This window comes from Temnothorax americanus, unplaced genomic scaffold (genome assembly GCF_048541705.1).
Source record: "Temnothorax americanus isolate GAGA-0224 unplaced genomic scaffold, ASM4854170v1 Scaffold1, whole genome shotgun sequence".
NCBI classification, from domain to species: Eukaryota; Metazoa; Arthropoda; class Insecta; order Hymenoptera; family Formicidae; genus Temnothorax; species Temnothorax americanus.
In genome coordinates this window covers 9,864,506-9,891,741 of record NW_027509230.1, presented here as the reverse complement: position 1 = coordinate 9,891,741, position 27,236 = coordinate 9,864,506, and the positions used below count along the sequence as shown (strand labels likewise).

At 35.7% G+C, this 27,236-nt stretch overlaps 1 protein-coding gene across 6 annotated transcripts in view; it reads left to right on the top strand.

Moving 5' to 3' along the window:
* The window catches only part of LOC143904254 (dystrophin, isoforms A/C/F/G/H), a 483,734-nt gene that overhangs the window by 126,583 nt on the left and 329,915 nt on the right, over positions 1-27,236 (top strand). For all 6 annotated transcript variants that reach the window (XM_077418912.1, XM_077419080.1, XM_077418996.1 and 3 more), the window contains exon 37: positions 7,238-7,343. In XM_077418912.1, the coding sequence (XP_077275038.1) occupies positions 7,238-7,343 (106 nt within the window). The remainder of the gene's footprint in view (positions 1-7,237; positions 7,344-27,236) is intronic.

Below are 27,236 nucleotides of genomic sequence, written 5' to 3'. Positions count from 1 at the left end.
GCACTTTAATCTTTTGTATATATACTTTGAGATACCGACCATATATTTACATTTTAATTATAAAAACTCTGGCGGCGATTAGTTATTATATATTGTAATAAGGTATCTTTATTTTCTCGCTTTATTATTTATCGCTTAAACGTTAAATGTTTTGTTTATTTTAGTGTAATATTTAATAATTTAGATTACTTACTAGTTATTATTATTTATGGTTTATGTAGCTTTAAATTTACGTATAAAATTGTTGTACTGTGCACTGTGTACAGATTTCTTTTTGTTTAAAATCGCATCCGCATAACTGTTAGTTTGTATATTGTGCCAATTTCGGTTGGCAACTATATCCGGATTGTTACTCTCAGTAAAGAAACGGCGCGCAAAATATATCGTTATCGGTCGAATAACACAGCTGAGGGAAGAAGATACGTCGCCTTTGCCATCGGTAAATTCTTTCAAGAAATATTCGAAGGGTTCGTGTCGTTTAATAATTTTATATTCCTCTGCTTTGTTCACGACGACGCCGTAATGGTATCGTTTGAGGCACACGCTTGAATTTTCTTTATCACCACACGGAGACGCTTGCGCTTTGAGCGAGAGAACAATTTGCGGATCTTCGCGGAAATATTTTATACTAAAACCGTCGACGACGAGGTAACGTCACGGATAAACATGCGCGCGGAGGAAATGAAGGTGCAGTGAAATTTTTCGTTGGTCGCTCGTAAGTCAGCTCGGTGAGATATCCTCTGTTGTGCAATCATTTCTCTTTCCCCGGCTTTTCCATCTTCTGTTTCCGCGTTAGCGTACTTTTATTTTCTTCAGAAAAGTAACGGTTTCTGCCATGGCGCCATCCGATATCTTGCCCTTTCTTGTTCACATTATATAACGCTAACCGACTTTTTTGCGTTATTTACTCGTGTTTTTTGCAGTCGCGATTTTTCAGTCTCCCGAAGCATACAGATCTTGCTTTTGGGGTCTTCGATAATTACGCTGAAAACAATGGAAAAATATGATTGAAGATTATATCACGATTGCATCGCGTTGAAAAAGAGATACATATTTAATTCGGTGAAAAGAAATCGAGAAATTTGAGTAACGTTGACGTATTTTTTGTACCTTTGTGGACGCTGCATCAAATAACGTATGAATTGATCGAGTAAATTCCGCATTTTACTGTGGTCGCTGTGGTTGCACTCTGGATAATGAACGACATTACCGAGTAAGATGCATCGCGTCGCTTATGAGGGAATATTTCATAGTTGGAGAAGTTATCCTACCAACTACCGCCGACGACTCTAACTATCCATATATCCTCAAGTCGAAAACTGAGATGCATTTCTCGTAAATTAAATGGTTATTTTTTTATGATGTTTTATCATTTTTACAATATTTTTAATTGATCAGCATATAAATAAACATCATGCACGTTTGATTGTTCAGTGAAAATTTGCGCGCGTGAAAAGAGAGACTGTATATACTTTTCCATTATTGAGAGTCTTGTAAAGTTTATTTGTGGCGTGATACAATGTCTATGTTATGTTTTACGTAAATTTTATTGCAGACTTGTTACCGCCGACAGCCGCAATACGAGTAATGAAGATAATTTTGTCGGAATTTTTAGTCGTTGTGATAGAGCGATTTGGAGACATTTACGGACATTATTGGAACGTTAGGGGACGCAAAGTTTTACATCGAATTTTCTATTTACTCCCGGTAAATTGCTTTTCCGCGAGAACGTTTCGACAGATTGCGCTAAATGAGACGTCAAAAGTTTTGTTCGTGTCCAATTTTCTTAGACGAGCCGTTTACTCGTGGTTTGATCGTGGTGAACGGGGCTCACTCCTTCGAGAAATACGCCCCTCTTATCTATGTATACGAGAAGCGTATATTTATGCGAGATATTTCACAGGCCATTATTCTTCTAAGCTCCAAGCTTTAATAATAGCCACTAATTTTTTTAGGATATTTTGTAATTTGTAACATGCAAAAGCAAAAATGGCATACCTATACCATCATGATATAATGAAGACGACGAGGAAAAAGATTATAATGCCAAAGAAGATTATAAAGCAAAAATGAAAAATAAATGTGTTGATATGTCCATATCTAAAAAAGAGATGTAAAGTTGATACTCGAATCTATCGAAGTTTATTGTTGCCGCTTTTCCGCGATGCCGATTGGTTCTCTCGCTCCTTTTACTTCATTTGCAGCTGTCATCGTATATTTTGACAGTTGTGTCTATCAAGGAGTTAATAGTGTAATAGTAATAGAGCATAATGTTAAAGCTAAATAGCGCGCGCGAAGCGCGCGTCTGTGGTGTCTTAGTGTTATAAAAAATAGATTGGTATCTTATTTCCGCCGTTTGTAACATAAAATAGTATATAACATATAATAGCATTATGATAGTAATGTTATTGAAGAATTAAAATGTGGAATATGTTAACAAATTTGATATAATATTATAATATTTATAATGCATTAACATGTCGATATATATTTATTAATTTATATGCTACATTTTTTCTCTCTCCTTTTTCGATATTAAGGTATTCCTTTCACGGAGGAGCGTATTTTGTAGGCGCTTAAGCAGGGCCTCGGCAAACTCTTGTATATTGCATTAAACTTATATAAAATCAAGTTATAATTGATTATTATGTTTAATTATAAGAAAAAAGTGAAAATATTATGTGTATTTAGAAATTTTTCAGTAAATTTTACTGTCAGAACAATATGGCAACGCTGCGCTTTTCAGGGCGCCGATTGTAAAATGTGAAGTTGATAACAAAAATGTCAATGTAAGTGTCAATTTCATTAATCAAAGAATATTGTGACATTTTCTTTTTATCAAAGAGAAATTTTATAATAATAATGAGTGATAAAAAACATAAAGTGAGGAGTAATGTGAGCAAAAATAGAGGACAATTTTTTGGATTATTTTTTTTTTAACATAATAAATAGTTGATAATAAACCGTACGTGATGAACTGAAGTGTGACATGAGCGCACAGCGTTGCCAAATAATTCCTTGAAAGTCGCCATTAAAAATATTCATCCATAAACCACATTTCAAATCAACTTGTAACATAAATATTTTGTTTAAATATTCGGTGACTCTGTATTTTTATCGGCACTATTGAAAATATAGAGTTTAGCGAATATGTAGCGCAGTTAATATTTAATATCTTAAGATATTTGATAAACAAATTATTACATTGAAATATGGAAAATAGACTTTTTCGATAACGTCACATATAAATATCGAATTTTCAAAGTCATAATTCTTCTTTATATGTTCGGTAATGTGGTTTAATTTTTTTCTAGCGTAAAGATATGCATTTTAACTTTCTCGTACCAAAAAATCAGTTAATTCTTATAAGACTTTGGTGTCATGAAAGGAATACCTTAATTGTTATTCTAATTATTATTTTTATCTCATCTTGCATTTTTTGTATTTTTTTAGAATGTTATTTTTTTTACTACGTAACTTTTGCGTTATGCTTTTTACTCATCATTGACGAATTCTAACGTGTTCGAGCAAGTTATCTGCGTGCGTATTACTAAAGCTCTATTATGCTTTGAGAAACGTGTATAGTTCTCTGTATTTAAAATGTTTCTAGTACATATTAAATTAATGTACTTGTATTTCATGTTTTGTAATTACGCAAGACTCATTCACGTACGTGCTTTATTTCGTGAATTGTATTTGTCGAGTTAAACTCGCATTTCATATTGTTCTCGAGCTTTCTGACAGGTTATATCGAAGTCATTCCGCGAAGATTAAAACTTAATTGCCGGTATATGAAGTTTAACATGCCCGATGGGAGATGAAGGAAAGTGTCGTTAAAGGGAAATTAGCAGAGTTGTCTAACGTCGCTTAATTTGATGGTGGTTAATATATAGCAATAAATTCATTGCGAATTTGGCAGAATGTCGAGGACACATTATTTTATTAGACTTTGTAGAGATATCATAAAAGCACACAAATATAATGAGTTTTCTTACGATATATTTCAAGAATTATATTTTCTATTATTTTTTGAAGAAGATTTAAGATTTTTGTATAAAAAATTAATTATTAAAACTGGATAAGGAAAAATTAAATAATAACAAAATAATATTCGTTTGATTATTATTTAAATATTTTATTATTGAATGATATTATTAGAAGATGATTAAATCTTCAATTTAAAGATGTGCATGTATCCATCAGCGATCTTACGGTGACGTCTTGCTCTTATGGTGAAACAAATACAGTATAAATTATAATTTATCCGTATCAGAAACAATAATGCTTGTCTACCACATGCAGCTTTCATGTTGGTCTTCTATCAGAATTGCCACGAATTCAGTACGTTAATATATGCAGATGAGGATCAACAGCTTACACTATTAAGAAGCAATAACACAGCTTAGTACGTAATTCAGGTACTTCGCATGCTGAGACGTACCGTTATATCAGGGTACGTTACGATTTAATATAATCAACTTGCTAAATTTAATTTTACCGCAAGATTTTGAGATTGATGCGAGCCTACGAATGATTTCTTGCGTTCGGAGAAAGCGCGAAAAGTTTTTTAGGGCTTATACTTTTGGCTTTATTCTTTCCAAGGCAAACGATAACGTTCACAATGGTCGGGATACCGGATATCCGATAAAATTCTCGCGGCTTCTGTTTCATCGAATTCAATCCTACGGGATTTCCATTGGTTACTACTGGGGAATGGAAATGTGTCAGGCCATTGGCTGCTGCTATTTGAATGGATTCGAGTGGAGTGCTCGGTTAACGTGCCCTATCTATGTCCTACGGTCACCCTTCGATCTGACTGGCATTTTTTTTTCATTTTTTGACTATGGAAATGATATATAAATGCGAAGAAAAATGATATAAATGATTGAGCGAAGAATATAAGAGGAAGCCAAACAGAAAGCTCCATTTACAAGTCATCGCGTAAGATATGAGTTTTCTCGTTCATAGATTTATTTGATCTGTTGCCGTATTTGTACGTAACATTTTGTCATACAAATACTTCAAAATACCTTATGATTCTAAACTTTGAAGTTTTTCAATGCTTTACGAAGGTATACAGAGAAACTGTATACGCACATACCCTATCTCCTATTAACGTGACTGGAACTTTTTGGAAAGCGAGTGTATATTTAGCTTTTCGAGCGGTTGGTGACACGGAAGTAACGCACGATCGATTATGTCAGAGGGATGTAAATAACTCCACTTTACATAGGAAGCGGAAGTAAAAGTACCGCTAAGTGGATTAACGATTCTCTTTACTATGTTATCGAATATTAATTCGGCATTTGAATATAGATGACGTTACGTCCGTTATAGTTCGTGATGATTATCATTATTACAACATTTTATATTTTCTGTCAATTGCATTTGCCAAAATAAGAAAGGACCTAACCGTCTCTTAAAATAAAATAATAAATGAAAAATAACAATCAGTAATATTCTCTTATCTGTTAAAAGGTATAGTATTTATTTGCACGTTGGAAAATATTTATATTTAATAACAAAGTTAGACGTACGATTATAATTTTAGCGGACAAAGTGAATTAGTCAGATTAACAAGGTAATCTCTCAGTTTTCCGGGAACCAACTAATTTGTACATTTACACACACAGAGTGCGGTTATATTATATATTATATATGCGCGCGACAGATCCAAGAAGATCCCTAGGCTTTAGTAAAATTGAATAAATCTACCAGGAATGAGATAAAACCTTCAGGAATTCTTAGCCTATACTCGGTACATTAATTGTCGATTAAAAATGCGTTTCTTAATGTTATGAATGAAAGAATTGATTATTGGATTTATACATAGGTATATATAAGTAGAAGTATGTATTAATATTTTACAAAATTCTTTGTTCGTCGAGACTTAGTTTTTTTTTTGGGGGGGGGGCGATTTTAGAAAGGAAACGTAACAATGATCGGATTTAGTGAACGTTTCATGCTTGGCGAATATCGCGAAAATTAATTCTATCGGCAATCAAGTGCGAGAATCGGATTAAGACTTGAAGCACTTGTGTGGGAAGACAGTCATTTGGTACCCTTTTATCCAGAGTAACGCGGATTAGTGAGACTTAACAATTATCGTAATCTTCTTACGATACCGACAGAGTCCGTAAACATTTTCTCGTCTTGATATTATCGTGTTTTATTAAATATAGAGAAATTCTGAAGATTTTTAATTAAAAGGTTTAACAAAACTTTTGATAAGTATAATTTGTTCAAACACATTGATTAATTTTGAATACTTTATGTACATTGCAGGATTCTAGTTTTACATGTTTTATGCTCCATTATAAGATTAATAATTTTGCACAGTTTTGCTACAATGTACTTTCAAGTATCTCTTCAATGACTAACGTCTAATTTTAAGACGAGATTACGTGTTAATTAGCCTTGCAGGTTAATGATCTATATGTATATCTATCCTACAAAAGGTCGTGTAGTGGTTGCTACAACGAACCGCTCGAGAGAATAGAGTTCGGTACGTCGAAAGCCTACAAGCGATCGATAGGTTCGTGCGGCAAAAGGTAGCTACAGTAGCACGGCAAAAACAGGTGATCGACCTGAATGTTTCGTGGAATATATTACGTGAAGATATTACCTCTCTTTAAGAGCTTACTCTTTCGATTTCCGTTACCGCGCAACAAAAGATTTTTCTTGAAGAATTTATAAGAATTTATAAACGTTTTCTGTTGCATTAAAGTTTTAGCTTTCGTTAGCTAATATTTTCTCAGGTAAACGTTTTCAAAAATTCTTGTGTCACGTTTATCGTGTAAAAATTGCACTGTGCGTTGGTGTATGTGCATGGACCGCGCAATATACGTTAATTGATTACGCTCTAACTCGCCTCAACGTATATCGTGAACCGGGAAATTGACTCGATTTGCAGGAAATACGAAGTTTGAGTGAAAAGTATCTGAACGCCCGGTATCTCTTGCGCGTGCTTTCGACCGACACGTTGAACTTTTTGGACGAAGAATGTGCGTGTGTCCGAGCGATCTGACTTCCAGCCATTAGGTTGCAATTTGCAGCAGTTTCGACGCTGCCATCGATTACGGGCTATATATGCGCTGCGTCACCGTTGCATGCGGCGAGCGCTTGCCTGATGCAAGTGCCACGGTTTCGCATTAGTTGGCTGTATCTTACCACGGCGGTTATTAACCGAACTAGAAACCTCGTGATAACAACCATACCGTTTTGATTTATATTGCAGAACGTCTTACGGGAGCTGGAGCAAAAGAAACCGCAATTGGACGAGCTGGTTCACACGGCCGAGAACTTACGCGCCGACACGAATCGACAGCAGTTGCATGGCAAGGGTAAGTATTTACTATTTTATGATTGTGTATTTCTTAGGATCGCATAACAGTTGCAACGACACGTAAAGTCTACGACGTTATGTGTGTAACGACGAACACAGCGACAATAATCTCATGTTATAATGATTTTTTTAATATATTTAACGCAAACATATTTTTTAAAGGTACATTAGTATATTTTAATCTTAAAATTATTTCGTAATGCCTTATAGATTTGAGAAATTTTTATTTGCTTTTATTTTTATTTAACGTATTGTTTCTTTTTAATTTGCTTTAACGTATCGTTTAATTATAAATTTTCATTTTCTTTAACCGTAAAGATACATGTGCTATCTTTAGACACATTCAACATTTTTATCTTCTTCGATTATAACTCACTGTAGAATCGCGTATCGTACTTTGATTATTAAAATATGAATTGGCAGCAAAACTAATCGAGTTAAATAAGCTGCTTCCTTGGAGACAAATTTACAGCGAATTTTTTAAATTTATTATTAATAAAACGTTTATTATATATACGAAAGAATACAACGAGGATTGTAAACATTTATGTAGCATCTAGGTATGCGCATGTATTAGTTTGTTAAAATGGGATCTCGTAACTTTCATTCGAGAAGATTTTAAGTGAATGTGAATTTCAATTACACTATACGAGTATTAGTTTAAAAATGTATTTAATATTATTTTTTAAAATATTGTTCCTTAATTTGAGCATTATTTTCAATTTTTAAACGAGTAATTTGATTCGTCATAAATCCGATTAAGCGCAGATTTTTCGAAATAAATAATGAAAGTATTTTCACGAGAAGTGTTCGATAAGTGCATTGTGATCTAATGGATTTAATGAGTTTTTGTCATCATAATTGATACTGGAGAAGCAATCTCGTCTGCGTAGCACTTTCCGTAGTCGGGCGAAGTTTAGAAGTTTAATTATCAGTTTTGATTGCTCATCCGAAGACTGCAATAAATTGCAGTATCTCCCGATCGATGTATGAATTTGGTCCGCAAATCGTTTTGAAATTAATTGTCATACACCGATTTATCATCGTGCTCCGCGTACCAGCACAATTCACGACGGCATTAACACGATTTTAACTGCAAACTTTTCATAATTCGCGATGTTATTTAATTGTATATTGATCTTTTGATATTCAAAACTTTACTACCGAGTTATATATACTATTAACATGAAATATATACGACGAGATTTAATTGTATATAACGGAGTCATTAAAATTACATTGATAATTTACAATACTCGTACGTTTTTGAACAAAAAATTAATTAATTTAAAACTTCTGCTATTACGAATTCTTAAACTCTGCGTGAATAGATGCAATTTGAAGTCGAAGAAGAATATTATTTGAAAGGCGGCTAATTATTATTTTAAACCTCCCGAAATGTTCTCTCTCCATTGGGTATTGTTCGTTCTACATTAGCATTTCAGCGTTTGCCAGACGCATATATTCTACTACGGCGCATATAACTGGCCGGTGATTTGCTTTCTGCATTTAAATAAGTATCTAAGTATTCTAAGTATATCAGTTTGGAATCAAATTCACAATAAACTACAAACTGTAAAATGTAATTTCTTTAATTTACAAAAATTTATTATTATTTATTACTATATTATTTTAATATTATTTTAAAGTTACTTGATTATATATTAAGATTTTTTTAAGAATAGAGTAGAATAATTGAGTAAAAAAGGTATTATTAGTTGAGAAGAAACTAATGCTCTAAACCTGCAAGTATTAAGAAATCATATCGATCTCAGTTGAGCTTTTTAGTGGACGAGGCTTATCACGCTGCTAATCGTTCGTTAGCGGCCGGTTCTACTTGCGACTTGGAGAGTAAATTTTTTTCTTTGACCATAGATTACCGTGATTAACGTGTCTACCTTTTAGACTTGAAATGGCTTAACACGCGAGATTGATTCTTTCTATAGCGTAACATGTGCATTTTAATCGATTTTAAAGTTGAGTATACGGCTTGTTTAATTTGGTTACATAAATATGTAACTAAATATTATCTACATCTTTTTATACTGCCTGTACTTTAAATAAGATAAGCAAGTAATTAAAAATGTATAAGGTGTAACTGAATACAACAAATTATCATTAAGAATTATTTAAAAGCGAACTTGGATTTTACATATTTTGTATGTGTTCTGTTGTATTTTGTACATAACTCTTTGTGAGATGAGAGAAAACAGGAAAAAAAACAGTCGCGAACAGTCGGTGTATATCGGAGGGTTTATCGTGCTTTCGTGGACATTCACGAATATTTTTTACAACAAGCAGATTATCAAGAACGTCTATACCGTAGAGTGTATTGCCATTGCCTGCCGGACTTTAATTGCGAGCACGAAACATACGGAACACGCTACCATCCGCACATTTTATCTGCATAGATTAGATTGCCATGCTCATCCCCGGCTATATGCTGGTAGAGCTGCTTTAAGTGGCGTTAACTCACACCATCTTGGAATTGCCTGGCGAAGTTGTCGAGTCGGTATTCTCTCAGCTCCTACGGCGTTTTAGTCCTTCTAATCAGTGACATCAGTGTAGATTTATGCACCTCGGAATGCATATGCGATGCATCACGGTATTGTATCGCGAGTCCGTTTGCTGAGTTCTTAAAAACTGTATTTCACGCGGCATTTACATATACTTGGCAAATTATCCAATTGAGCTCTTAATATCTATTCGCCTTTAATGGCGATGTATGCATTTTTATCAGCACGGTACGCAACACGTCTCGATATGTACTTTGTATGTATTTTAATTTATTGTTATCTTACATAGCTTTTTTTTTAAGATAACTATTTATAAATTGCTGATCTCTCCTAAACTTGCAATAGTTCAACAGCGTAATCTCCGACGCATATATACGTTTGCATATTTCATTCAGTGCTTAGCTCGTAAATCTAGAATATCGTGCAGACATAATACATCTCGCCCGCACATAATGAGTTAACTGCTGCAGGGTCCAAAATATCGCTGCCGGTTATCTATGGGTCGGTGTAGCGCGTGCGGCTCTTACAATTTGCCCCAAATAAGCTCAGCAATTTATCTTTGCGCTCCTGGAATCGATCTATCTCATTGCCAGTATATTCGTATTCAATGATTCTCGGTGGTAAATGACACCGATACTGGCTCGCGACGTTTTAGCACTGTAATCAAATATATTTTATGAAAGTCTCCGATTTTTGCGAGGTCGGTCAAATTTATTTAAAGACACGCGTTTCGAGAGCGGGGACCGTAACTTTCGCTCGAGGAGATTTTGGAGGGTGGATTTGGATAGTTATACGGTTAGGCATACGAGCATTCGAGCGGATATTTTCTACGAAAGACCGACTTATCGATTTTCTTTCAATCGGTTCCATACCAGCTGTCCGCCTCCCACACACATCGCTCCATTCTCTGAAAGCTATATATATACCCAGGTAGATCCTACTAGCACGCATAGTTGTCACATCGATTCCTTCCCGTTGAATTCCGTATTCACTACCAGCGTTCCCATGACTTCTCTGACGAACGAGTAGAGAGAACGAAATGGAGAAAAATGTCCCGAGATAAGCTTGCTGCCTATTTCTATCTCCGCGGCTAAGACCTGCCGCGCCGGCTTTACCGGGAGGAGATGCGTTTTGCCTCCTCGCGTTGCTTCTGTGCGCAGTCTCGCTTTATCAGTGTTGTGCGAAATTAAAATCGATCAATTAGTCCGGTATTACGACCCCGTTATTGCATTCTGTCCGCGACGTTGAGAAGTTTCTTATCCTCTTGAAATTGGAACATTTCCCAACTAAAATCCACGTTATCGTATGCATTATAATCAGAATTTATTGTCACGTTATTATCTTGTTTTATCCACTATACTAAAATAATGTGATATATGTATATGTTTGCATAATGCGACTGTGCCCTTAGAAAAAAAATAAGCGTATGCCGTTTCTTTAATAAATATTTGACACTGTTCAGCCAGTTTACGAAGTCTTCTCTCAAAAATTTAGTGCAACAGGTTCATGCATATACATTTAAATATTTACGTATAGATATCTTGTTTTCATGTAAAAATGTCGATCTGTATGCAATCATTTTTCTAAAGAGATATGTATTCTATCGTACTTCTCTAATTCGCGCGCTAAGATAACGCGCTTAATAATAATATCAACATTTTAATATCTCGAATGTTTGACGTCTGCTCTTACAGAAACTAAATCGAGCGCGTTATACTTTAAAGACCCAGTTTGGATGTCGCGAGCATTGTTGTGTATAAATCGATATTACAATATTCGGGTTGTAGATGCGTATATGCATCGACCATGGCAATATGGTGGTGCGTGAGATAGTCCTAGTTGATCCGTATGTCAGGAACGTATGCGAGAGGCACTTCAAAGCGGACAATGTTCGCGTGTATGCGACGCAATACCTATTATGGTTTAATGCCAGCAAGTTGAAGGGATAAACTGTGTCTGTAATGGGTCTTAGTCTTGTTGCGTGACACCAGTTGCGATACGGTGCGTCCCTATGGATTATATACCCCGATATGTGCAATGATACGAAAACGATAAATACAAAAACCCAACCATTTTTCCAAAGCATTTTTTTTAGTCACATTTTATTTTTCTTCTTTGGAGTTCTTTTCCAGAGTTCGTTTCTCGGAGATTTTTTATAGTAACTTGACGCGAAATCGCTATCCCTTGTGGCATTTGCAATTTCGCATTTGCTTTTACGTTCCGTCATCACGTTTCATCCGGCTCGCGTAACACGAAATAAAACTGTTATTTCACGTACTGGAATTTTGTTTGCTACTTTTATCGTAAAAATGTACTTTCGAAAATACAACGCGCCCCATTGTATGACGAACGATTGTTAAACTAATAAATCCAGGTTCTGGGATTACACTATAAATATTCGATGTAACTGGCACGTTTGTCGTATAAATATTTCCGATGTGATTTTCGACTGTATTTTGACAATTCATATCTTACCGTATAGTACCGATGTGCGAAATCGACATAAATATTTATTACACGGTTGATGAATCTTATCGTTTCTCATTACAAATAATTTTTGACGGTTAAAAATAATTTATTGAAAGTAATTTTCTCAAGAAACATTTTCGAAGTAGAATAATCTGTTGTGAGTGAGAGTACACAGAACCTGATATTTTTGGCGAATATCATTTCATAACAGAATCGATAAGGTTAGCATATTCCTTCAGAGTAATCTACTTGTTTTGGGCCAGCGGTTATTCAATTTTAACGCGTTTGTGCAACAAAAGGAGCTTAGCAAAAGGATAAATATGTGTTTCCTCGGGTTTGCCTTTCCTTTAAAAGGAGCTTCACTAACATGATGGGGTAAACGCAGAGCAACAAAATTCAATTAGGCTCTGAATGCATTTAATTGAATTCATATTTTGCGTCCGCAGATTTAATGAATTATGTATTTTGCACATTTGACAAATATAATAAATTTATCCTTTGATTTGTATAAAATATTTTAATGGACGGATGCGTGGACGTGTCATAAATTACAGAAAATAGCAAGTTAAAAACTTTGTTAGATATGTAAATATTTATCGAGGATTTTTACACGTGCGCGCGATTTTTTGTATAAAAATGACATCGCGTAAATTATATTCTGTAGAATGTGCCAGAGAACAATTTTAAACACGTGTTAAAGACAAATAAATGTTTCGTAAGATAGCCTTAACGATAATTTTCACGTGGAGCGGCAACATCTTTGGTTTCATGAGGAACAGCAACGTAATTTCTGTCTTGGCGCGTGCTACGTTCTCCTACACTCTACGTTCTTATCGCCACTTCAAAGAGTGGGCACGTTTGCCGTATTTCGACTAGTATAGAGTGTGTTGAGAGAAAACGATTGTACCAGAAAGCGTTATTACTAGCGTAATATACAGGGTGTTCTACATTCCTGACATTTCCTGTTATCTATATATTATTTAACTAATTTAGAGAATTGACCTAAAAGAATATCGAAACGCTATAATAGCTCTTCTAAATTAATTATTGAAGGCGCAGAAGTTTTCAGGAATTAAATTTTAGAATAGCATAAGTACGTACTTATTATTTATTTGAAGTTAAAAAAGGTATTCTTTATTTTTATTACTTTGTTTGGAGTTTAATTAATTGTTAAATATGTGAAAGAAGTTCTTCTAAGTTGTTTTCGTTTTTGAATTTTTTTCTTTATCAATACATGGACTTGAAAAATATTCATGTAATAAAATAATTACTACGATGAAATAAATACAATTTTATATAAGAACGTTGTTGTAAAATTTAAGAAAAATAAAATTTTACGGCAATTATTTTTTATAACATTATTTTGATTTCTATACGTGAATTATTATTGCGAATAAATTCTGTCAGAAAGAGGCGCGTTTTTATACACAGGTCTTTTTTTGCATTTAAATAAAAATTGGAAAAAAATATCCGCGGGAGGTAAATCAAAATTAGTCGCATAAACATGCTCGCCTCGACAACACGTGCGGTCTTACAACGACACGATGGTTTTAATTCGCGCATTTATACTGCATCTATTCAAGTCATTACTAGCGACATTCCACATCTCACACTTATGATTTTTTCGGCAAAAATCTTCATGGGTTTAATGTGAAAGTGATGGTTCTTTTGTAGTAATTGCTTGATAAGGATCCGAACCCAAGGATCGAAACGTCGTAACGTTTGTGTTAACTTTATATATTAGCCAATTGTGAGTCGAAATAAAACTTTTTATTATTGTAAATCAAAATAACTGACCCACGAATACTTTCAGGTTAAAATTAATGGCGAATAATCCGAGACATGCACCCTGTAAATACGTTATATAAAATGGCCAGCAAATGCTGGACATTTTCGTAAAGCGAGATATACATTGTACACGTCGAGTGGCCGCTCTCGCTTTCTCTCGCTTTACGTCGAGGCATGTTCTAATATAAGTCCCAGAGATCCCGGACTTCGCTCTTGCGGTCCGCGCGACTGCGAGGCACTCGTGGTTATCTTTTTCCGTCGCGCTTCGTATCTTCTCTGCAATGGCGCCTTCCAGAAAATCCCGCGACCGACTTTCCCGCGGTAAGACCACAGGGACAAAAGTTTGCCGCGTCGTGTTGCGTCGCTAGCCGTTGCGTCGGGGCGGTACGGCGCCGCACGGCACTTCGCAATTACTCTGAATCTATGGCGACTTAGGGGAGTTGTATATCGCCCAAATTGTACGTAATTGGTGTAACGTAGTTGCGAGCCGAACGTCAGGTTACCTGGGTCTTAGTCGTTTAATTGCGTAATTGCTTGATTATGCCAATTAGTGCGAGGATTGCGCGGTATAGAGGACATCTGTACTTATCTTCGTGGTATATCGGCATTTTTCGGCTTTCTCAAATAAATTGTGTGGTCTTGATTCTTTTTAAAACAATATCTTGAACAATATATTACGATATAGATAAAATGATATATCGCACGATATATAAAATGGTTATATAAAATAGGATTGTAAATATTTTTAATTCTTTTTGCTTCCTCACATAGAGGAAGCTTTGTTTTCGTAAAAAAATTTTTTTTGTTTTTCTGAATATGTTCAGAATGTTCTAAAATGTCGATAAATTGCAATTTAAAAAAATGTCTGTATGTATGTATGTGTGTGTGTGTGTGTATGTGTGTGCCAAATTTACCGAAATTTCTATAACTCCAGAACTAATCAACCAAATCTTAACGAATTATATATGAAATAGGGGTAGAAAAAACTGAAGAATATAATAGAATTAATAAAAATTGCTAATAATCAAAGGGTTCTTTTTTAATAAAATTTTGAATTTGCAGAATCGTTTGTTTATGCTTTAATTTTCGCAAATTTGGAGATATCGATTTATTTCTAATTTTATTATATTTTTCAGTCTTTTCTACCCCTATATTTCATATATAATTTGTTAAGATTTGGTTGATTAGTTCTGGAGTTATAGAAATTTCGGTAAATTTGCTCTAACTTCCGCAAATGTTGAGATATCGGGCTTCTTTATAGTTTTTAAGTGCGTGCAAGTAGAACCCTTTGCTCACAAAGCTTCCTCTATGAGGAAACCAAAAAAATAAGTACTAATAATTATACATTAAATAAAATAAAAGCTTCCTCATATACATTAAATTTATACATTAAATAAAATAAGCTTCCTGTAATAATGAGGAAGCAATGTGCAAGTTTGTAATTTGCACCCTTTTTATTAAATTAAATTAATGTAGAATTGAATTATAATTATTTCTCGTTATAGAAAAGTAGTTTTGAGTAAATAAATGTTTGAAAATTTCTTGTTTCATATTATACTGATGCAATGTACAATTGCGACATTTATGCTGAGATTTGTACGTCATGAAGTAATGTTGGAGATTACATTTAACTAATTAAGGACTACTTAATAGCAAGTTCAGTAACTTTAGTTCGCAGTTGCGCTCTTTGACGTTTTGGAAATTAAGTTTCTTTGCAATAATTAGTTATTTGCAGGAATATCTCGATATGACTAAATGAAAGGGCTTTGCGAATATAACTAATGGACATAACGTTATTTTTTGCTATATTTGAGATTCATAATCTATCGGGAAAGTGGATAAAGTAAATAGGTTTTCTTTCTTAAAGAAGGAAATACGATTTCTCTCTCTCTCTCTCTCTCTCTCTCTCTCTCTCTCTCTGAAGCAAAAATATTTATTTCTCTTTAAAAGTGAAGCTATACAATTACAATTTATTATGTATACAGTAACCACTGAAATGGAAGAATGGTATCTCCCGACAGAATGGGAAGAGAAGACCCTCCGGAAAGCGTAATGGAAAACCGTTGATAGAGACATTATGCCACCTCCATTACATGCATTAAAGAATGCGGAAACGATGCTGACAGAATTATTTTCTTTTTTATAAATTTCAAATGTATAATTTTTGATACCGATGATGATACTGTTACTTACGTTTTTCATTTAACTTTGCCCGCGAGCCAGAATAAGTTCTGCATTTTTAATACCGCTAGCTGAGAGAGTTGACTAATGAGAATTTAGTTGATTACGTGATAATAAAATAATAGCAGTAATAACAGAAATTCAGAGATGAAATATTATAAGTTTTATATTTAAAATGAGGTATTTTAATATGAACTGATGATAACTGCAAGATTACCAAGCTGCTAAATTGATATATAACGTTTCATTAAATAGAACAGAAAGTTTCATTTTTGTGCTTTACGTGTTCTTCTTCACGTCTTTTTTCATTACAAAAGCGATTTCCAACCGGCTGCATTCTCAACACGTCGTAGAGGCATATCCGCGGCAATTTTACGGCCGCGTCGTGCGACCATTTTCATTTTCGGCTCCGAGATTTCCGCGATATTCGTTTTGTCGATGCATAAACCATAAATCGGCGCTGCATCTGACGTTTGCATATTCTCGCACATATTTGCCGTGGAAATAACCCGCAATCATGCGCACTCGCTTTCCGTTATTTTTAGCCGATTCGATAGGCCTTCGATGCCACGTTGCGCTCCGACATTTATTTTGTTATTGTGCAAGAATCTCGATTTATACGTCCGAGGAAACATCGCGCGAAATTTTACATTTGCGCGTCGCAATAATAAGTCTGGCGTCTTCCTGAAACGAATAAAGAGAAAACGAAAATGCAAAAAGGAGAACCGGTAAGCTCATTGTGAAATCGCTGAAAAATGCATTTCAAGAAAGCAAGGATTTTCAGCGTCGGTAGAAGTGCCAGGAATTGTCATTCGCTCTTAAAACTTTCAGGTCGTGTTTGCGTTGCGTGAGTCTGCGCCAATCTTCTCGCTCCTCTTTTGTACGAGATCCAAATGCAGTTAAAATTCTTAAAGCTCACTGTACCATTAACCGAGACTTATTTTTGAGACAGGAATTAATACTTTTAATTACAATGGAACTCCGTAATGCACTTCTACAAGTGCGCATTGATTCGCGGATGATTTGTTCTGTATCGCACAACTTTTCGATTTGCGAGTTACCGGAACGAATGCTTCGTGGTTTCAGAGCGTATCAATATTTCACTTGTCACTTTTTTTTCCTCGCTCTTGATTCTTCCCTCTTGACGTTTACGAGATTTATTCCTAGCATTCCGGAATTGGCACTCATTCTTATTGTTCAAGCTGGTGTATACTGGCGGTGTAGCGGTGTTTCTCGTTTTTAGTGGAATTTGCGGAGGAACGTTACAGCTATAAATCGCATCTCTTCTATAGAGAAATTTTTAATATTTTACCGTACGAGAGAGAGGAGACATGGGCCTTGGAACACTGAAGCCGCGATTGTTTCAATTCTGATCCGTTTTATCTTCGATCAGCTTTTATTTTATCCTTGTCGATAGCCATTTATTTTCGTGATACAAATCGAATCGGTCAATATCGTTGCGTTTTTCTTTACAAGTAGTTGGATAAAAGATTTTCTCATCCATAACTTGCAATGTCTAACAAGACGCTTCCTAAGATCTTTTTATAAAAGTGATGACGTATAAGAATGGCAAAAAAATTGATGGTAAAGTCTTCGTTAACTGTGAATTCATCAAATTATTCCGTGCTTATGTAATCACCATATTTTGCAAGTCGATATTCGTGAAAATGTTTCCTCTATTATACGTTGCTTTTTCTTAATAACTTTACTACGTAATCCGTTACAGTAATCTAATTTTTTCACAATTATACTTTTATATGCATTTTTTACTTGAGACTTTTTAAAGCTTGTTTGACGATTTTTTATTTACATATTGCGCAAAACTTTAACATACATGTGTAGTAACAAAAAAGTATGGCGCTACAATTTTGAGTTTTGCCCTTCTGAATTAGAATCCGAGGATTTTTTTCTGATTGAACAGTTAGTATTACATGTCTAATAAATTTATTAATTTATTAATTTTTATTATATTAACGTAGTTGTGTTTCAGTTCTTTTATATTTCTGTCATTATTTGTACACCCCATATACAAGATTATAATGTGAAATTTCTCTCATGATCGGTATAATGATTAATTCTGTTACAATTATATTTACATTAATTCTCTCACGTAATTCTATCGTGCATGTATATACATTCTAAAGCTCAATTTTATCTCGATCATTGAATATTTTGTTTTATTACGTTATTTGGATAACATAATAATTATTTTGTCTCTGATTAAAGAAAAATGATTTTTAATCTGCATTTTAATATAAATTTTTATTTTATTATCCATATAAAAGATTTGTGTTTGATTCTGTTCATATGAACTAATTATTTGAAACAGATTTTACATTCTACTGGGACACGTTTCCGGCGCAACTTTATTTTCCTTATTAATTCGCGATCCAGCTTTAGAAAACAAATATTAGAGAGTTGGTTCATAAATACACATTTTGCTATACATAATTACTGAGTCTTTTTCTGAGAAACCATCAGTGTTTTACTCGGTATTTAATTATTTTATTTGCTGCAAGCAGAGTAGTTGAAAGTGTAGCATTTGTGAAACAGTATACTTAAACTGTTATAATGTTCTCTAAATATAAAAATTCAGTTTGTTAAATAAAATGAAACATTTATGAATCAACCCAATACTTCTCGTGTCGCTTGCAAGTCGCTTATAATAGGCATGGATTAAGTCTATCTCCGTTTGGAGACAATAAAAACTACAAGAGCTGTCAGAATAGAAGACAATACTTTTTTGTGGTCACCACCCGACGTATGTAAGACTGCCTGTTTTAGTATTCGAGTCACAAATGCACACACGTATCGCATCATGCGCCATGTATTATTCACAACGCATTTATGCCAGCCAGTCAAATATGAGATTGAATCTACGAAGGTACTAGTGAAGAAATACAACGAACCATAGACTCGATTCAGAAACTTCTTTCTTGGACTTCTATTTCCATCTTACTGTGTTTTTATCTCCTAATCTGTAAGATATTCATGGCACAGAGACGAGTGTCTTGAAGTTACATTGCTATTGTTGAAGTTATAGGCCTTATATTTTTTTACATAATTTTCTGAGATATATTTATATTATTACATTATAATTATATGTTTGTTTAATCTTTTACATATAGATGCGTAACATTTGCAAGCCTTGACGTGTCGAGTTTATTTCGAAAAACCGTTTTATTTCGTTAATGTATATGTTTTTTGCTTGCGTGATTATTGGATGATTATTCACCGCATATATACGTGCGTTTTTATTATTATATATGAATATATTCTATTATTATGTATATAGGAATGATTTTTTGTAAGATCGAATATATAATATATTTGATTGTAATATTTGCACTCTTAATTTTTTTTCGCGGGATGCAACGTATAACTTAACTCTTCATCGGTTGCAACATAAATTATGCATAATTGAATTTGACATTACATAATTGAAATAATTTCGTATATTTGGACGAATCCGATCGTAAAAAGCAGGACAATAATTCGCGCGCGCGTAACCGTATCTCTGATTAGTTTATTAGTCGAGGCAAACAATAGCGTCAGCGTCAGAATAAATCGTGACATACGCACATTCGTCAAGTGGAACTGCAGATGAAAATCACGAAAAATTTGATTACGCGCATCACCATGACATGAGTCGCGGGCAGAGACCTCGACGAAAGCATTTTGCACAAATATGAAGCGGAATGCGATGCACTCGCATTCCGCATTCGCTAAAATTACAATAATACAGACGCATTAACAGCGTTGCACTCGCGCGCATAAGTCTATCGGAATTAATATACCGTTTCGATTTTTAAATATCTCGACACGTAAAAATCATCGTGAATAAAATTCGAAATTAATTCCATATTAATATCTTTTATAGGCCATTTTTTTATTCCACGATACGTGTATGAGGATCAATAATTGTCCGCGCATAAAGCACAGTGTAAGATTAATTAACTTTAATTCTCTTTGTATTATGTTCCTTAATAAGATAATGGCTTATTTTAATTTATCTTGTTCTATATTGCTTTTATTTTTTCGATAATATTCTTTACTATTATTTAAGTATTCATAAGTTCTGTCAGTAGAAGTCAACACAATCTATCGCATTTCGTCTTTCCTATTGTATTTTTTTTCAATACTTATGATAAGGTTTCGACAGTCTCACGTTAGATTAGGGAATATATCTATTCCTAAAGTACATTGGAAATTCCAATAACATTAACGATTTTTTTCTGGACAAAAAAGCGTCTGGTATGCGCGACGGCGTTTCCATTGGATGCGCCATCGAAAATTCGCTTCTATCAAATTCCTCTCTCGTTCACAAAAGTATTCTACACGTAAGAAAACGGTCGAATAATGTTTTAATGTGAAGTTGAATAGTCAATTGAATCTCACTACACAGATTCCGCATTTAACGCGGGAACTTTTCTCCGCTTAATTCGGTGTCTGAAAATCAATAAAATAGTATGATATAATCTATCGTGCTTACGAAAGTGACATGAAAACCTGTTGCGGACTAGGTGATTGTACGTCAAAACCCTACAGCGTGTTACAGATTTATCTGTACGAGCTTTTCGCTTACAGATTTTTAAGTTGTTTAAAGATGATTTGCAAAAAGATTATTATCTATTTATTGAAATATTCCAATTTTTTGTATAAAATCAATTTTATTTTTATTAATTGTTATATCTTTATTAAAATAATTTAAGTTTGAGTTGGCTGAAAATAAATATTTATTTACATTATAGCACCTATTTTTTTTAATTTTATTCTTATGTTCTTGATACTGCTTTTGCGAAATTCTTTACTTTTTCATTTCTTTAAAAAATAAGCTATTAATATTTTAGTTTGTGAAATGAACAAGAAAATTGTGATATAAAAGAAAATTATATATTTTTTGTATCTTTATTATTTGATCAGAAGTGATAAAAGGAATTGAAAGATCTATTAGTATGTATTAATTAACAGATGACATATTTTTATTTGTCTTTTTCTAGTTCCGTGATCGTTTAACGATCGTTGGCGAATATTTTTATTACTATGAGATATCTACGATATCTTGATATTATTGCTTGCTATGTAAACTCCATTTAATCTCCAGAGAGTTAAGCGGTTTTCGCCGCCTTACAAAACTATCAAAACCTCGATCAAAACCATGGTCGAATCTGTTGGCGAAGATAACGGTAGATTAGATGCAAGTACAGTGCTTAACTTTTGGCCGCGTATAACGTTCTTCATCGCCAAGGTACGATCCTCGTTCGTTGAATTTTTATGGTTGTTCGCCATAGCAGCTGTAACGCCCTACGAGGCACGATAGTATTATTACGCCAGGAGCCCTTAAAATATTGCCTGGTCGTATATTTCACGAAAGTGGGCGATTTTGCTCCTCCGAGGCGTGGCGCGACGCCATTCTAGAGACGCGATCGAATTTTACATTCATTCTGTTCTTCTTACATCCGCGATGACGCGGTTAAAAAAGAATAAGGACATGTCATGTACAATATATAGGGTAGGGTGATAAAATATGATCCTGCTGGGCGTAATATAATTTTCTATAAATTTCTTTTAAACGAATATTAAAAATAAGAATTTTGTTTGCGCTTAAAAAACTCAACTTTTTACAATAATAAATAAAACTTAATCGATATATGTAAATATCACAAGTGAATAGAGATGTACCTTTTCCGGTCTGGATCTTTGTATATACAATAATATTTTTTTATGGGTTTATAATACATTTTTCCAGCAAACGGCACACTGATTATTTGTCAGTCTTGAAACACAGTCTCGTTGGAATAGTTAATTCTCGTGAATTATTGAATCTTAATTCATTATAAATATTTACCATTTTCTACTCCAACCATTTACTTATTCCAATGAGACAGTGTTTCAAGATCGATAAATAATCGGCGGTACCGTATAGCTTGCTGAGTAGAAAAACGGATAAAATTACGAAAACAATTATTAGGTTACAAAGATATACAGTCTGATCGAAAAACGTACTCAACTTTATACTTTAACATCCTGAAAAAGATTCTATATTGCCTTAGTTTGTTCTGCTATTACATTAGATATTAGGAATAATTTTTGAAAGTGCAAAAGTTCAAGAATTATGAAAACAAAAGAGACAAGAATTTTTTTTTTTTAATAAAAGAAGAATACTTATGTATAATAGCTGTGACGCCAATAAAAAGAGTAATTATTCTACAACTATATAGATACTATATACTTTTTAATTACAATAGTTTTTCAACAAGCTGAATAAGGGCCGGTTGTTCCAACCTATTGATTGGCTTTAATTTGAAGGAAAAACAAAGGCACATATATGATTTAACTATTAGTTTACAAACAGATTGGAACAACCGGTTCTAAGAAGTCAACAACAAGAAAAATAAGTTTTTATATTATAAGATAACATTTTATTATATATATGCTTCTGTATACCTAGATTATTAATTATTTTCTGATTCTTCTATTTATAAAGATAGTGTTAACGTGATAATAATTCTACATTTAAGATCTAATTGTGAAAGAGAACATAACGGAATAGTGCTGGCTAGACCATCTCGGAATTGGATTACGATATTGACGAGCACCCTAATAATTTATTTAATCAACGTATATACGTTCGAGAGGTGTTAACTTTGTTTGACGTCGTATCGCAGCGACTCGAACACGGATTTTGAGCTCTAATTCTGCTTCGAAATCAAATATCGAACTGAAATCACGTTACCGGACGAACGGATCCGCAACCCGCAGAACCCCATATCTAGGTACTCCGTCTTTCTCTTCCGCCTCACCTCTCTTCTTTGTCTATTTATCTACCTGTCCATTTATCCGTATCTCTCCCTCACCCCCCGCGATCACCACCGTCCAGACGCGTTCGTTCGAGCGAGTGTGGATACGCGCTTGCACACGTACATCGGTTGCGACGCCACCCTTGCGACGCCATTGCACCCTTGCGACGCCGACGCCTTCTTCGTGGCGCTTCTCTTTTACTCACACGAGGACTCAGCCACACTCACACCGTCCAACTTCGGGTTTCTCTCGGCTAATAAACGACCTTGGGGATTTGGTCTGTCTTGGTACCTTCTCGTTCGCGTTGAAGTGAAGTACGCTCCTTTTGTTCCACCGGGTCCGGGTATTACCGAAAGGAATTCCAACGTCGTCCCCTTTTCCCAGCCCTTCACCGAATGTCCGTGGAAGTGACGGAAATCTGCGCGTCGCAGTGCCTCGCTGACGTGCATGCACACGTAGAGTTGCCGATTGTGTCAGAAAGTGTAACCTGGGCCACGGGGCCGCGGGGCAGCTTCCCCAACGTCTATATGCATAAAAATGGCGGCGCTCCATCTATGTCCATTTGAACGACATTCGCTCGAGATTGCTCTCACCCCGCGTGAGAGTTTTCGTTGCATCAACCATCTCCAGTGCGCCCATTTTTTCCGATAATTTGCACGGCGATATTCAGGCGAGATTGATCGGCCGCATAATTAGAAGTCGTTTTTTATATTATAAGAAGCCTCGTCGTCCCTCGCAGCTCGCACAATCCATCAATTTACACTTTACTTACTCTTCGTGATCTTGTGCTTTTAATGTGTGTTTTAAATTTCCCAAAATATCGGAACACATCTGTCATAGAACGTAATTAATAGAACAGAAGATAGGAGTATCGGGTTTTTTTATTTTAATAGTTATTAAAACGGGAAATGTATCACGGCTAAAATATATTGAGAAATATGTTACACCAATCCGGACATATTGCACATTACATGATTATGCTATTAAAATACCGATGCCACGCAATTCTGCATCAAGATATGTTTATACGTATATACTATCACGGTATTATTTCTACTTTATGGTATTTTTATCTGTACCGTTTAATATATTTATGATCTCGCAAAAAATCCTGCTGGCGAATGTATCTCTACGTATATCCCGGCCATGGCATCATTGATGGAATCTTCCATTGTTGAAACGCTACTCGATAATGGGATTTAACATCGACTACTAGAATTAACAGACAAATGCGTTTAAACGCAACGAAGTGTGCTGAATGGAGTTTTCTGTTCTTTTATTTTTTTGATAATTAATGAGTTAACAAGTATTACAAAATTGTTATCGCAATGACGCAGACGTGCTTAGATCCCTGCAATTCCAATTAATGATCGCGACCATATAGCCGCTCGGTGAAGTAACGCAAATTGCGTATGCCGTATACAATTTGTTTCGCTTAATTTGACGAATCGCTCATTATATATCGTCGTTATTATACAAGCATTTTGACAACGCTCAGATTTAAATTATTGTCCGAGCACATTGCAATTACAGCGAAGCGAACCATAGGCGCGCATCTTTTCGATTAATTTGACGAATCGTCCCTGACGACCGAAGTCGTTATCGCGATGAGATTGTAGTACTTCAATTGCGACGCGACTCGATGAAAACAAAAAGAAGAAAGAAAAAAAATTCGATCGCCGTTGTCCAGCGGGTGTTTGTTGCGTTTCGTCGAAATTTCAAGGATCCTCCTCTACGTCTACGCGATCGAATAAATAAACGAAGTTATCTACTCGTAAATTCGTCGCGATTGCAATACTAGCGTTTCGCTCAGTAAAAACGTTTTTTTTTGTTGTCACCGTCTAATTTTATCGCAGGTTAAAATCTATTAGACCGAATTGTGCCGTTCGACAAAGAAGCCGTAGCACGCGAAACGACGTCGCTATCCATTTCGTCTAGCTCGATGTTCCCAAATTTTAGTGAATTTTGTCGGTCACCTTTTCCGTGCTCCGTCTGGCTGTACGAAGCGTTACAAATTTGGATCGTATATAAATATTTCTCGACTCACGTTCGTTGATTTCATTAATTGCAACGTATATATAATTAACGTAATAATTTAATGAGCAGCATGCAAAAAATTAATGTCTCATTTGCTGTCGCGCATATAGCTATCGCTTCGCGACAAATAGCATGCTTATTATATTGCGATATGAGAGAAAGAGAGAGAAAATTATTAGCGTTTTAATTTATGAGTAGCGATGAATTTTGATTTGCTCAGAATATAATGTCTCATATAAAATCCAAATCTAAGTAAGCTTTTAGTTCAACAAATGTAAAAAATTTCGTACATAGAAATATAATAATATAATAAAAGCATCACATATTATTTAAGTACAATTACATTATATCGTGCGAGATGTGTGAAAATCACTTGCTGATGAAATCGCTGTTGTAATTGCTGCTGAAATTATATTTTATTAGAAAACGATTTTCTTATTTTTAGTGCCTCGATTGGTGTACAATTTCTCCTAATATCTCGAAAAAGATCAATACTATCGATTTACTTGTCTAGCAATTACGAAAGAAACGAGATATGGTGTTTCGAACATCTGCAATCTCTGTGAAATGCAATGATTCATTATGCCGAATAATGTGTAAATAATCAGAAGAGATAGAGGTACCTACATACGGATAGCTCCGTTCTGCCATTATATTTTATGAGATCCTTCGTTCTGCGTAGAACGAAAAATTAGTAGTGCTCGCCGATCTTTTATTAACATAGAAATGTTGTTGGTATCGTCACGAGTGCAACGACGCCGACGAGTAATTACGCACGCTTAACGCGCCGGTGTATTGTGGCGTGTGGCAGTTGTAATATAACCCACGCAACTACTGTGCATCTACTTATCTACGAGCGCGTGCACTTGTGGACGAACGAAGGATGCAAAAGCGAAGGGAGCGTACTCTCACTCGAATAGGGGATGGTGAAGTTCGAAGGTAGATACGGAAGAAGGAAGCGAGGGGGTTGGATAGCAGAGGCGTCGTCGGTATCTACCTGCCGTGTCGGTAGTCGCGGGGGAAAGCGTCGGCGAAGAGCGGAGAAAGAGGGGCTTTCACCTACACGAGAAACTGCTGATGGTGGTGTTGGTGATGATGATGGTGGTGGTGGCGATGGATAGCGGTTGAAGGGTAGAGAATCGGAGGGTTCGCGGAACAGCGGTGGCGGCAGCGACGGCGGCGGTGGCGGTAGTGGCGACGGTGGCGGCAGTGGTAGTAGTAGTGGTGACGGTGATATGGGGGTGGAAACGACGAGCGTCGGAGGAGAGGGTGCGGCATCGTTGATGGTGGTAGTGTCGGCGGCAGCGGCGGTGGGTGGGTAGGTGAGTAGGTGGGTTGATGGCGGTAGTGGTGGTGGTGGTGGTGGTGGTGGTGGTGGTGGTGGTGATGGTGATGGTGGCGTGGGTTGGTTTCAGTGTTCGCGCGGCCGCTCCCTGTCGCACACCGACGACTCACCCCCGACGTTGCCGGCGTCGCGACGACTCCCGCAATCGCCGGCGAAAACGTGCTCGCGGAAAATACGGTCGCGCGCGGTCGCTGCACGTCGGCGTCGCTCTGCTCGCCGCTTCGGAAAACTCGATTCGCCGGCTACGAATGTAATTCGTTCCGTCGCGTTGCCGCCGGCTCGCCGCGCCGGAATTTCGGGGCTTTTTAATCGGGAGCCGAACGAGCGGCGAACCGTCGCGGCCTCTGGCTCTCTCCCCCGTATATTTTTTTTCTCTTCTTTTTCTCCCCCGCATCCGTGAATCGAGCATCGCGCTCGTAGTAACGTGAGGCGTCGTTGGAGCTGCAACGTGCGTAGGTGAAAAATAGTCCGTCTGACGAGCCGGTCACTTTATCTACGCCCTCCTTTTTTTTTTCGAGGGGAACTTCGATCGTTAGCACGTGGTCTGTGATAATCCTCGTGAAAGTGGGGTTGCTTTAACGAAGTCACCGCCGCTGTGTCCACCTGTGGATAACCGTACGAATTCGTTCGGTGACTTCGGAGTACAGTGTGTATTTAACGATTTGTGCTGTTACGTGCTAACTGTATGACAGTGTGTGACTTTCTTTTATTGATCATTTAATTAAAATACTGATTCATCCTGCAAGAATGGAAC